Raw genomic sequence first — 13,287 nt, 5'->3', positions numbered from 1 at the left:
TTTGTTATTTTAATATCACTGATGTAAGATAATTTAAATAAATCTCATATTAATGGAAACTTCACAATATAATAAATGGCAATATATGCCAACAACCATCGATTTGCATTAATTATCAATACTACCACTAACCATCTGAATTATTTATGACTGCAAATCAACCAATGTATTTAAAATAATTACAAATTGTTATTGCTGCCAACCTCTGTTGAAAGTGGTAGCATCTCAGTTTTACCCACAAAATTCTGGATGCAAATCCCAATCAGGTTTTGCTATTTTAACAAACTACAAATTAATTCATAATAATATTAATTATATATTATATTAATATTTGTTTACACATTTATATATATATATATACATAAAGCAAAGTATTATAAAGAAAGAAGAATGGTATTAGAATATGAAGATGATACAGTGGTATTATAAAGGCTGCTGTAGATAGCACCACTACCTGTTTTGATAATAAGGTTGAGCAATTAATCTTCCAACTTGGTTAGTAAAGTAAATTCAGTGAAACAAATAGTATATAATTTTATTTTACACAATTTTTTGATTTTACTTAAGTTTTTTAATTTTAATTTTTTAATTTTTTTTTTTATATATATTGACATCACACATTGTGAAATTAGCTTCTTTAGCTAACTACGTCGGCCAACACTAGAAGCCAATAATGTCAGCTTATTGGCTTCTAAATCAGCTGGTTAGTTGATCTAAAACTCATATCAGTTGATATACATCATTTCATCAATATGCCTTTTCTTGTTAAAATATAAAATATATTTAGAAGCATATGTTTTTTTAATATAAAAGATAAATTGACAAATGCAACAGTAAAACATATTCTTCAAAATCATGATGAATCTTAATGTTGCACTACACAGCAGCAAAGAATGGATTTGTTATATGCATCTTTACAGCTCATAGGAAAGGTAAATTATAAAAAAAAAGTTTTAATCTTACTATTAATCAAATCACTGCAATATATTTCATTCATTAAATTACAAACATATTTTTTAAATAGTTAAAATCTTTAATCACATACAACAGAACCCAAAAAAGAATGCTTAACTCTAAAATATAGTTTTATTATTTATTTAAACAAACTTTACATAAATGTTTTAACTGATTAAGCAAGCCCATGCATAAATGTATATACAATTAATAAATTTACAAAAAACAATTTTAAGAATTTTTATATAGTTTTAATTCAATTTTCTTTAATTTTATTAGCTGATGTCGCCTCCCTTTTTCTGTTTAGCCTCTGGAACCATCGTAATGTATTATTACAGAGGATGAGTAGGAATGATGTGTGTGAATGTAAGTCATTTTAAAAAAGAAAGTAATTAAAACAATTAAAATGCTTACAATGTTATGTTAAAGTACAACCCAACTTTGAAGCTACTTCTGTTAATGTGGAAATTCCCAACTTTCTAGCATTCCTGTGGGATGAAAAAAAGAACAAAAGTTAATAATAAATAAACTTTATTAATTGAAAGCATTATTCATTGTATGAAAATACATTCAAATGGGATGGAATCTCACTCCATTCACAGCCAACTGAATTAATTGATAACTTATTTTCTCTGCCTATAACAATAACTTGAAGACACTATAACAGTTATAAAACCAGAAGCCATTTCTGCAGCAGAATCACTCCTCCAACTGAATGAATAATCAAAGACAGAGACTCCAGAAAATCAAAAGAACTGGAAGAACCTGCATCAATTAAAAGTACCAGAAAGACGGGCAATAGTGGACTGTGCTCGACAAAGTCGTGTTCAAAGAGTTAGAACCCATTACTGATAACATGCATAAGAGGAGACTAGAATTCTTTGGATGTACTATGATGATGCAAGATTCAAGACTTCTGAAACAGCTAGTACAGTACAATCTCAACTCAAAAAACACCAAGACAGGATGCAGGTAGATCAGAGAAATAAAAGAGAATCTCAAGGAAATTGACTTTACACAAGAAGACACCACAGATAATATAAAATTAAACAAGACAATCAAGAACAGAAAGACTTGCTTCAAACTCATAACATGAACATTTTCAACACTAGAAAGGGCACAAAGATCAGAATGAACGAAAAAGTACTGGGAGGACTGCAAAGTCCAAACAGTTCCATCAAAGAGGTTTGGATATTGGATTGACTAGAGTGATTCTATGCGGTCATAAAAGATAATAATAACTTGAATATTATAATTTTATAAGTCTAACAGTGCAGTACTAATTCTACCAGTTAAATAAACATTGTTAATTACTATTATAATTTCTGTGTGTGTGCACACATGCGCATGTGGTTGAAAGATGGCTGAAATGTAATGCATTCATTCATAACTCACACATGAAAAGAGGTAGTCAAATGAAACAAATACACCATAAAAATACACTTCTATTTGCTACAAAAACTTGCATTTCTTTTTCCATGTAGTTACCATTTACAGTTATTCATTTCTCCTAATAGTAAACCAGTTTTCTCATTTTGCCAATGAAGGATGCTGGCAGTCTTTCTTTGATCAAAATCCTCACTGTATCCTTCAGTTCATCATTCATGATGAAATGAACACTCTTAATATTACTATTTAATTGCAGAAAGAAGTGAAAATCACAGGGCACTAAATGTGGTGAGTATGAAGGTTGTATAGGTTCAAGTTTCAACTTCACAAGTCTTGGCTGTTGCACAGGATGTGTGAGTGGCCAAGTGTTATGCTGCAGGATTACTGTTTCAGTAGATTGATCGAACATGACACACACACACACATCTCTACATATTGCATAGTATTTACAGTCCATCCAGCTTCCTGGTAGATTATGTCATGTTCAAGTGTTTAGAATCCCACAACCCTGTCATGAGAATCTTTTTTTAAGAATTGCATCTTTTTATTATGGCAAACTGTCCCCTGCTGGGTGTGGTTTTCTTAGATTCAATTGGGGGATTGTGGCATTTGCAGGAAATTTAGATGTGTTGGCAATTGCCCTGGGGGATTTTTGTCGTGGACCCGGGGGGCTGGAGAGCACGGGTAAGTTGGCCTGCAAACTTTAGTGTGTAATGTGTCACTGTAGGGGCGCTCTCCGCAAATACATCTTAATTGCAGGTATGAAACTGAGTATTAATGCAAACTTAGTATATAATACAAATGCCTCGATTTATGTTAAGTGTGGGACGTTTCTTAAGTATGGGACACTTAATAATATTGGCACTCTCCCACCATGTCATGAGCCTGCCTATTGTGTGGGGCTATAACCCAATCTCGGTTCGATATTGTCCAGTTAACAGGCCTCCAATCTGATCTCCACTATGGTGGGGTGAACCCAGCATGCCCTCTATACTTCCAGAGGTGAAGAAGTGGGCCCTGCACGGTGGGCAAATGCATGGTTATAACATTACAGCAGATGAAAGCTGCTGGTCGCTGCACACGACTTGAATCAGTACTGTATGGGGCAGTGGTGATGTATGAGAGCCGTCCTATACAAAGGGTATCGGGAGGGGTACGTAAAGGGTTATACCAGGTGTGGTGGCAGTTTGTAGCCGCCAATGTTGTGGCGTTCTCTCCTTGGCCACAGTTTGCATTTGTAACTTGGTTGGAGCAAGCGCTGCTGTGATTTGTGGTAATGTGTGGGGCAGCGGCCAACATATGCACTCAGATGGCGAGCCTGGCACAGAGCGGACTCAGCAGCACTATTTCAGGTGTGAGCCCAGTAGAAGAAGTGTGCATACAATGTACTTTTCTGGATAAAATAGAGCTTTTCTCTTTCTTTTTTTTTTCTTGTTTAGCCTCCGGTAACTACCGTTCAGATAATTCTTCACAGGATGAATGAGGATGATATGTATGAGTGTAAATGAAGTTTAGTCTTGTACATTCTCAGTTCGACCATTCCTGAGATGTGTGGTTAATTGAAACCCAACCACCAAAGAACACCGGTATCCACGATCTAGTATTCAAATCCATGTAAAAATATCTGGCTTTACTAGGACTTGAACGCTGTAACTCTCGACTTCCAAATCAGCTGATTTGGGAAGACTGTGAAATATGACTGTGGAATAGAGTAAGCTAGCGAGACTGTGATGTCCAGGGGACCTGCCAACTCGCGATTACTTTTTGTGGTGGTCAGTATGGTCCTGCGCACATTTTCAAAAATGGTATTTCTGTAAAAGCATGGGCCAACATTATTGGCAACCATGGTTGTTTAATTGTTTATAACTGATCTGTGTTTGCATAAGCAAAGATTTGTTTGAATGTAATTGCTAATTAATAATATTTTGTTTTTTGGCAAGAGCAAATGATGAGTAGTCACACGGAAAACAATGATTTCCCAAAGAAACAGTAGTTACGTAAAGAGACTGTTTGTCAGAAAGAATGTGGTTAAGGATGGCAACTGAGGCCTTGGAAGATAGCAGTGACATTTCTGATGAGAAAATAGTTAGCGCAACAAGTGAATCAAGTTATAACAAAGAAAAATTACACCAATGTGGTGGCAAGGGGAGAAGAGGCAGGCCGTCTCCTTTGAAGGAGACATCACAAAATCTAATGGGTCCTTCAACAAGTTTTGGGAAACAACCAATTCAGTTAAAAAATCTACGGTGGGTCCTGGTATGGTTAGTGAAAGTAAACAGTTAAAAAACCATCTCAACAGCAGGAGTCAGTTAAAAAGAAGTTGTCTCCATCAAAAGCATCAGGCGCACCTGAAATAAATATCTCTGATTCAGATTCTCTTAATGCAAAAACATGGAAGCATCAGTTCTTAGGAATTTGGCAAAGGATTGGTCTTCTAATTTTGTCCCAGTCGAGACAATGAGGAATTTGGTTGAAATGTTTAATGACATCTGTGTAGAGATTGAGGAATTCATATGTAATACGAAGAATGTTAAGAAGATTCCTGAATTTATACAGTCCTGTTTATGGAAGCTAAGGTATTTGCATGTGCTCACAGTTAAGATGGATAGATTACAGGGTTTTGTTGAGGGGTAAAAGATCAGTAAGGGCGAACAGACTCAGTCTGTATCACAGTAGCTGGCTTAAAAAACTAGTTTCTTAAGTAGAGAAGCGATCTGACTCGAACAAGATGGTTCAGAATTGTTGAACAAGAATGGTTCAAAAATTGTTTTAATAAACAAACCTGAGGGTATTACACTTTCAGTGTTTAAAAATGAGGTGATACACAAGCTCAATGCTGAGAACAGGGGCTTAAGAATTGTGAGTATTAAAGAAAACCCCAAAGAAATTTATATCTTAGCTGATGATAGTGAAACAGAGCTTAAGATTAAGAATATTAATAGCCTCAAAACGTTTATAGTTAACGGTTGTTGTGCAATCTATTCGTATCCACATGAATATATATGATGCACCCAGAGAACTGGGTAAGAAAAGTTTCATCGACGCACTGAGTCTCAAAATATTTTGTAATTGCAGAAGAATTCAAGGACATACTTAAAGCAAATAAAAGGGACAGTTGTAAAGTTTACTTCGTAGTCGAGTATGACAAACGACTGACTGCAGCTTTTACAGAAAAAGGTCAGGTCTTTATTGACCATCAGTCTTGTAAAGTTTGTGATTTCTTAAAGGTGAGTTGAAGTGTTAGATGTACAGGTATTGGATATGTGGTAAATGACTGCAAAGAGCAGGAACTTTGTTCATACTGCAGTTAAGGGGTACATTATGCCACAGACTATTCGGTTAAGACACAGGGAATGTTAATTGTGTACGAGCCGGAAAGCAGACTAATCATAATTGTAGGTGGGAAGAATGTCCCGCCTACAAGCAGGTGCTTGCATTATTAAAAAGCATAATAATAGACAGTTAGATTACAGACGGTCCAGTCCCATCAGCCTGAGTTGAGGGGCCCCGGTGGGGTCGCTTTACTTGTTAAATTCATGGGAACTCAGTTTAGGGCAGGGTGGCCCGTAGCTGATGATATATTTATTTAAATATAATAAAGTTTGTATGCGAGGCATATGGTTGCTATTAAATTTAACGATATCACATGAGAGGACGAATGAAAGGCCAGTGAGATGGAGGGTAATGTTGAAAAAGATGACTGGGTCAATATTTCTGTAACGATTCAAGACATCGCCTGAGGAAGCCATAAACTATGCTGAGGGGAGGCATCTAGCCCGCAAAGTGCTGCAACACAAAAAAAAAGTCCAAGGACATTTTGAGAATTCAGGTAAAGCCCTGTACCTAGGAACTGCAGGGGTAGCAGGCTACCGGAACAGCCCAAGTTGAATAAATTTTAACAAAAATAAAAATTAAGATATGGCAAACTATAGTGCCAGTATTCCATGCTCTGCATTTTTCTTCTGGGTTGTAATGATGCACCCCAAGTTTTATCTTCCTCACAATACTGAAAAAGAAGCCATCTCCCTCTTTATGGTAATATTTAAAAACGTATTTTATAACATTTCTTTCGTTGTTTTGTTCTTTTTCTGTGATTTTGCTTAGTACCCACCATGAACAGATTTTACAGTAGCCTAGTTTGATGTTACCTCCTTATTCTTTTGTTATGCACCTGGGTGGCAATACATTATTATGTGATGGCTGGTCATTTTGAATCTATTCATCCACCTCCTTTTGGTGCTTCTCATCAGTCACAGAAACTGATCGACCATGGCAAGATTTATCCTCAATATTTGCTTTACCAGCTTTTGAAAAAAAAAATTTACTATCCACCTACTAACAATATTTCAATCAACAGTTTCATCACCGTAAATGGCTTTGGACGACAATGAATGTCACCAGTTTTCACTTTTTCTATAGTTAAAATTCAATTACTACATATTGTTTTACACCCACTGACAAAATGAGAGGACATGGGTCAATGAGTTTTGGAATGTTACTAATAGGGGAATAATAGCACCTCTCACTTTGTATCTCTATTTTGTTCTCCCATTACGTTCCAGTATATATTAAATTTCAGTTGTTCCTCATCTGTTAATCTTATGAGATGTTTAAAGGTGTAATATGAATCATAACTAAAATCCAATCTTTTAGTTTTTGGTGCATAAAAATAAGTTGTGCAGTTAACAAATAGCAGTTGTGAAGAGACAAAGACAGATTAAATTTTCACTTATTCATGGTTCTAACATCCTAAATGTGTGCAACAAAAAATTCAAAATCTAATAATAAACTTTTGAAAGTAGGGTAGTAACCTTTTAATACAAGACAACACAAAATTCATAAAAAAATACATAATTCATAAAAATTCATAACAATACCATAATTTTTAAACATTGAAATATACAAAATTTTAATTATTTGTAACTGAAAAGGAAATTAATATTACTATTACAATGGACAACATATAACTATATTTATTGCAATAAACACTATGATATGAAGAGTATTATAATTATTTTCTGTTCACTGTTTTAAATAGCTTCTTAAAACTATTTAAAACAACTATAATATAAACAACATAGTATAAACTTAGAAAAGATAATAATACAAATAAACCTCAAAGATAATAAAAGTTTATTTATATGAGTTTACAATTAAGTTAATATAATTAATAACAGATTGTTTTTTAGTAAACTCCCTTTTAGTTCTTGTGTTTCATTCATTTTTAGTTAAAACTGTATGATTAAATATTAACATTTTTAGCAAAAGCAAGAGTGAACAATATCTACAGTTCGTAGTACATAATTATAAGCTTTGATCACTGCAAATAAAATCTCCTAACCATAATTTATAGTGCATTTGGACAGTCGCTTTGCATTTGAATTATGGAAGTGCAATGATGAAACTTTCTTAATTATTACTTTGTATTTTTATTTCATATAAATGGATACTACAATAATTGGAAAGTTTATAAAAGGTGTTGAAAATGACCTCTGCCAATATCAATACAACACTGCACACGTTTCAATTTGTTTTCAACATACAACACTGCACATGTTTCAATTTGTTTTCAAACACTTTAACCAGTTAACGTACGGGAATGTCTCATACATATGCAGTTATTGTGGTTTTTAGTTCATCAATTGTGCGTGGTCTGTTGTGAGAATGCTTGTTTTGCTACCCCCCCATAAAAAGTATCTGGAGGAGTCGGATGGGCTATCATTCAAACCACAAACTTCTTGAAATGATTCGTTCACCAAAGACATTTTATAAAAAAAGTCATTGACTTGTTAACTGTGTGCGCTGTGGCGCAATCTTGTTGGAACCAACCATGAATCATTTTTACTTCTGTTAACTGATTAATAAGTTTCTTAAAACAGAACAACAATGATCACTATTAACTATTTTTTCAAAACAGATTGGACCCGCAATATGCGTTCTACTCACACCGACCCAGACTCCAATTTTCACTTCGTGTAAAGATTGTTTGTGTAATTCATGGGGGTTAGTTGTTGACCACATTCAAAAAATTTTGTGAATTAATATACCCTCCTGGATGAAATCACACTTCATCTGTAAAACACATAATGTCAAAGATACCTACGGAATTTTGGTCAATAAAACATTTAAACAATTGACAATAATTTAGTGAGATAATCTGTAGGTTTCAGTTCTTGAACACACACTACTTTATAGGGGAAAAATTTCAGTTCTTTTCTAACTTTTATGTGCAGTAGCAAATCCGATATATTGCTGCTGTATTAACTTACACATTAACCTTGATGGACTTTTGGTCATAACATCCAAAATATCAAGCAGCTTCTGTTCATTTAGTATAGTGGTCTTTTACTCTGATGTGTCTTCAACAGAGCCAGTCTTGCAAAATTTTTTGATAAGAGTTTTAACTGCATTGCAGTGAGGAACAGGAGTATTTGGAAACTTTTCAGAAAACCTATGCTTCACAAAATCAGTATCCTTGTCACCTTGATGAAAGACATGTTCAACAAGAAAAATGCATCTGTCTACCAAAAGAACCAATATGTTTCTCGCAACTATTGATTCTGATAAATAAAACGACATGAAACAAAACACGTTCAATCACAACCCAACTGACGTCTTGGTTTATTACTGAGCAACATCCAAAAAACCTAACCAATCTAACACCAAAAGAACAAAATGCACATATAATTCTAAAGCATATTGTGCAGCGACTTTCCAAACACACTGTAAAATAACACAATAAGTAGCAAAAATGTAAATAATCAAAATTAATATACTTACAAAGAATGAGTAGAAGTGTTAAGAGATTTAATTGTTGACTTATCAGGGTCTACTTCTGGGAACTTAGTAACAACATCATAAACTTTCTTTACAGTTTTTGCTAATTCTTCCTTTAACTTGGGTTTTTTTGTAAAGGATAGTGTATGAATCAAACTAAGTGAACCAAGGATTTCAATTGAACTCTGTAAATGAACAAATTTATTCAATATATTTTTACTTTATTAACATACAATTATCAAACAATAGAATATCCTTATCTGTATGACAAAAAAAAATCTTGAATACAAACTTCTGAAATATAATTTCAAACTGTACACAAAAGCTACAAATTTCTAAATAGCTTAAATACAGAAAATTGTAAAAAAGTATCCATACTTTACCAGTTCCTGATTAACATGTTTGCTGCTGCACCCATAAATCTACAAGCGACTTGGATTCTATTCATTTGCTAGGCCAACAAATCTGCAGTGTCAGGTATTTCTCCAAAAGCCATTGACTGCAGCTAGGTGTATGTAGAAAAATTTATTATGTGATATAGCATTTAATTTTTATTGCAGTACAAGTTGATATTGGTTTTAATAATCAATTTTTTCTACAATTTTTTTTAAATTTTAGTAAGAAAGTGAAACTTTCAATCATATGAGTGTTTTTCTTCATTATTAACCACTTGACATTTCTTCATTTTGGCAGAAAATCATATTATTAGGCCCTTTTTTTCACTAAACCTTTGATATTTTGCCTATATATATATTTTTAAAAAAATATTTTTGATCTACGCAATGCATTATGAAAAAAAAATAATTTAAGGTACAATTTTATACTTTTCTTATCATGCAATGTAAAAAATAATATCTAAAACTATTTAAAAATAATGTTTAAAAGTTATTGTCATTTACACATGATGAGTAGGCCATTTTGTACTAATAAATATCACTTGCAATACCTAATTGTCAAATCAATAATATTATAAAATACTAGTAACTTAATTTAAACAACAACATGACGATTGTTTACTCAATAAAAAATTACTAAAATTAGTTTATGGCAATCAACTTGAATATTTCTTATTTATATATGGTCACATCCACAAACAACTGGAAATAAAAATATGACTGAAAATTGCACAAAAATAATTAAAATTATGAAGACGATAAAAGAAAACAATAAATAACACAAAGAAATAACAAAACTAACATATGCAACTTAAGGAATGATCAAAGCAAAGAAAACAAATGCATGGTAAGAGCTATTCAGATGGATACCAAACAAGACATACTGAATACAGAATCAATATGCTACTAACACTTCACTGTTAAATTAGAGTAAAAATGGAACTAGATTCACATACATTGCAGTAAAACGTCAAAAAAAAGGTTAAAATAAGTCAATTCATAATGATAAATTATTTCATCAGAGGCACTTTTCAGAAAAAAAAGTGGATGAGTTATTTCATCAAGGGCAATTTTTATCAAGGTATATCATCAAGTTAATAATGAGTTATTTTGCCAAAAATCACTAAGGAATTAATTAATTATTCATAATACTTATTATTACTATTACTACTGCTGCTGCCACTATCACCACCACCAACACTAATTTAAAATTAATATTAATATTTAAAATTTATATTAGTTAGAAATGATAAAGTAACATTCTTCTCATTCATACTGTTATCTCTTTACTGTAAATGTTGAAAAAGTATATTTATCTTCAGTACTTCAAAAAGATGACAGGACATTTTTAGTTTTGCTCAAACATATCTTCCTTTCATGATAACTATGTAAAAGAATCAAATCAGCACTACAAATAATTACTAAACCATAAAATTATTAATACATTTAAATGGATTTATTTCACAAACACTTAGTCATCATATTCAATTAATTACACTATCTTAGGATTGATTAACAACCAGCAACTGCCAACTGGACTACTAGCCTATTTAATTGAGAATTGCTCAAGATATTACTATTTTTTTAAATTTCTCTGTTTAACAGAAATATTGACTGCTATGTCAAAGCACCTATACTATATTATTTTAATTTTTATCTACTACAAGCCTAATTTTTAATTAAATACCCAACATGGATTTTTCTAATCATAAGAAAATCACACACAACACGCTTAAACTTTTATTAGTTTTTAAAATAAATTGTGAACAAATAGCAAAGTTAATAATCAGTCTTCAATATGCATAAAAACAAATTCAGTAAAATTAAATTATAATCATGCAAAAACAAAATTTATAGAAAACCTTTATGTTAGCTGAACAGTGTACTTACACTGTAATTTAGTGATGAAACTGTCTCTCCTATACAGGCAAACCACAGCTTAGAGATATTTTCTCTGGTTAAAAGTGCACCAGCAATAAATGAAGAGCAGTACGGGAGATTTTGAATTTTATCAGTTGGATCAAAGATATCATTCTGTGCAGGGAAAGAATAAATTAAATCACTACATGTATACAAATGCTTCACTCTAAGTTTTAGTACACAACTCAATATCTAAATAATTAATCTTGAGCAAACTAATATTAAAAATGAAAAAGTAATAAATTACCTCTATATTCAAACAAAATAACAATTTTTTTACTTGAAAAAAAGAAGGAATTATTGATGAGTAGAAAAATTGGTAAAATATTAAAGAACCTATGTTATAGCAGAAAAAAATTGTGGAAGAGAAAGAAATTTTGAAATAAAAAAAAAATTAAGTAATAGAAAAAATTAAATAAAACTAAAATACCTGTACATACATGTAGTCAGAATTAAGAAAAAGTGATCTCATAGCAAAGAAATATGAGCACTTCAAACAATATAATTATTTTCTCTAAAACAATGCAGGAACATTTCACATGTGAATGAATACATATTTTTTTAAAATTATTTTTTATAAATCCAACAGTTACACAAAAAAGATTTGATTAACTGGGATAATATTTGTTGTGAAAAAATGTCATACATAATACACGACTTGAAATTATATAAAATAAAGAAGTTGGTTATAAAAAAAACTTTGGTTTTGCAGATGGTAGTAATACGTTGATATAATTAATACAGAGTTCTTTTCGGTTCATTTTTGAATCTGCTGAAAATAATAATGTTAATTTCACAAAACAAGAGTGAGATTTTTGCTTATGTTTCCATGAATAATTCCATGAAAAATCTCCAATTTTTCACTATCAACCCTTCAACATTCACATAAGCTGGAATTTAAAACGGACATGCTCCATGATTAGATAAACAGAAAACTAGTTGCATCTCAGAAAACAGACAATTTATTGCAGACAATTAAAGAGCCCTAAAACATCAAATATCCTTCTATTTAAAAGAAAATATACAGCCAAGTTTATAAATGAATCTAAGGAAATAAAGTTTAAATATTACTGGCCAAGATTATTTCACAGATTTCACAAAGATGGAATTGCAATGGCAAGAATTTACTATTCACTAGGTCAGCAATATGGTTTAACAAAGCATGCTTCAAACTGAATAGCCTAGTATAACATCACAATCCAAATATATATAATTCAATTTAATCCATCCAAGTAGAAATATAAGACACTTACCTTATTTGTATATTTATAATTTTTCACAAAAGTACTTTCGTGGAATCCTGCATCATCAGACGTGTGATACTTATGAAATTTATAAAATTACGTATTAAACAGTTAAAAGATTAGAATTGCGATCACATACAAGAATATATGAAGTCATTAAATAAAATATATTAAAAACAAAACAAAGATAAACATTAAACATGTACATGGCCAGCCAAATACTGCCACAAGTAAACATCACAATTATGTTTACTTATTTGACGAAAATCCTAATATAATTATGGAGAAAGGGCATAATACTAACTGGAATTCATTTTTGGTGCAGTATCATAAACAAAGCAATGTTAACAGCTTATCTCTTTGATGGAAGTCTAACAAGTGGAAATGTTATCATTATATGGTGGGCAATACAAGATTTTTTATGCCAAAGTTATTAAACAACCTTGAGTATGGAAATGGCCATCTGAGTGTTTAGCAACAAGGTGTGGGGGCACTTCCTCTCTATACTCATGTTGAAGACTATCTTGATTAAACTTTTCTTATATAGAGGACGACAAGATGCCAAGGAACAATTAAATGGTGGCTACCACGTTCTTGAGGTTCTGGCA

General features: G+C 31.9%; 1 protein-coding gene across 1 annotated transcript in view; it reads right to left on the bottom strand.

The window, feature by feature from the left end:
• Positions 1-965: 965 nt before the first annotated feature.
• LOC142324891 (uncharacterized) overlaps positions 966-13,287 on the bottom strand; it is a 92,171-nt gene continuing 79,849 nt past the window's right edge. The window contains exons 18-20 of the mRNA XM_075365992.1: positions 11,406-11,549; positions 9,124-9,305; positions 966-1,442 (exon numbers count right to left, since the gene is read on the bottom strand). Of these exons, the coding sequence (XP_075222107.1) occupies positions 1,373-1,442; positions 9,124-9,305; positions 11,406-11,549 (396 nt within the window). The 3' untranslated portion in view covers positions 966-1,372. The remainder of the gene's footprint in view (positions 1,443-9,123; positions 9,306-11,405; positions 11,550-13,287) is intronic.

The sequence above is a fragment of the Lycorma delicatula genome, chromosome 5 (assembly GCF_047948215.1).
Source record: "Lycorma delicatula isolate Av1 chromosome 5, ASM4794821v1, whole genome shotgun sequence".
Classification (NCBI taxonomy): Eukaryota; Metazoa; Arthropoda; class Insecta; order Hemiptera; family Fulgoridae; genus Lycorma; species Lycorma delicatula.
This window is presented reverse-complemented; position numbering and strand designations above follow the sequence as displayed.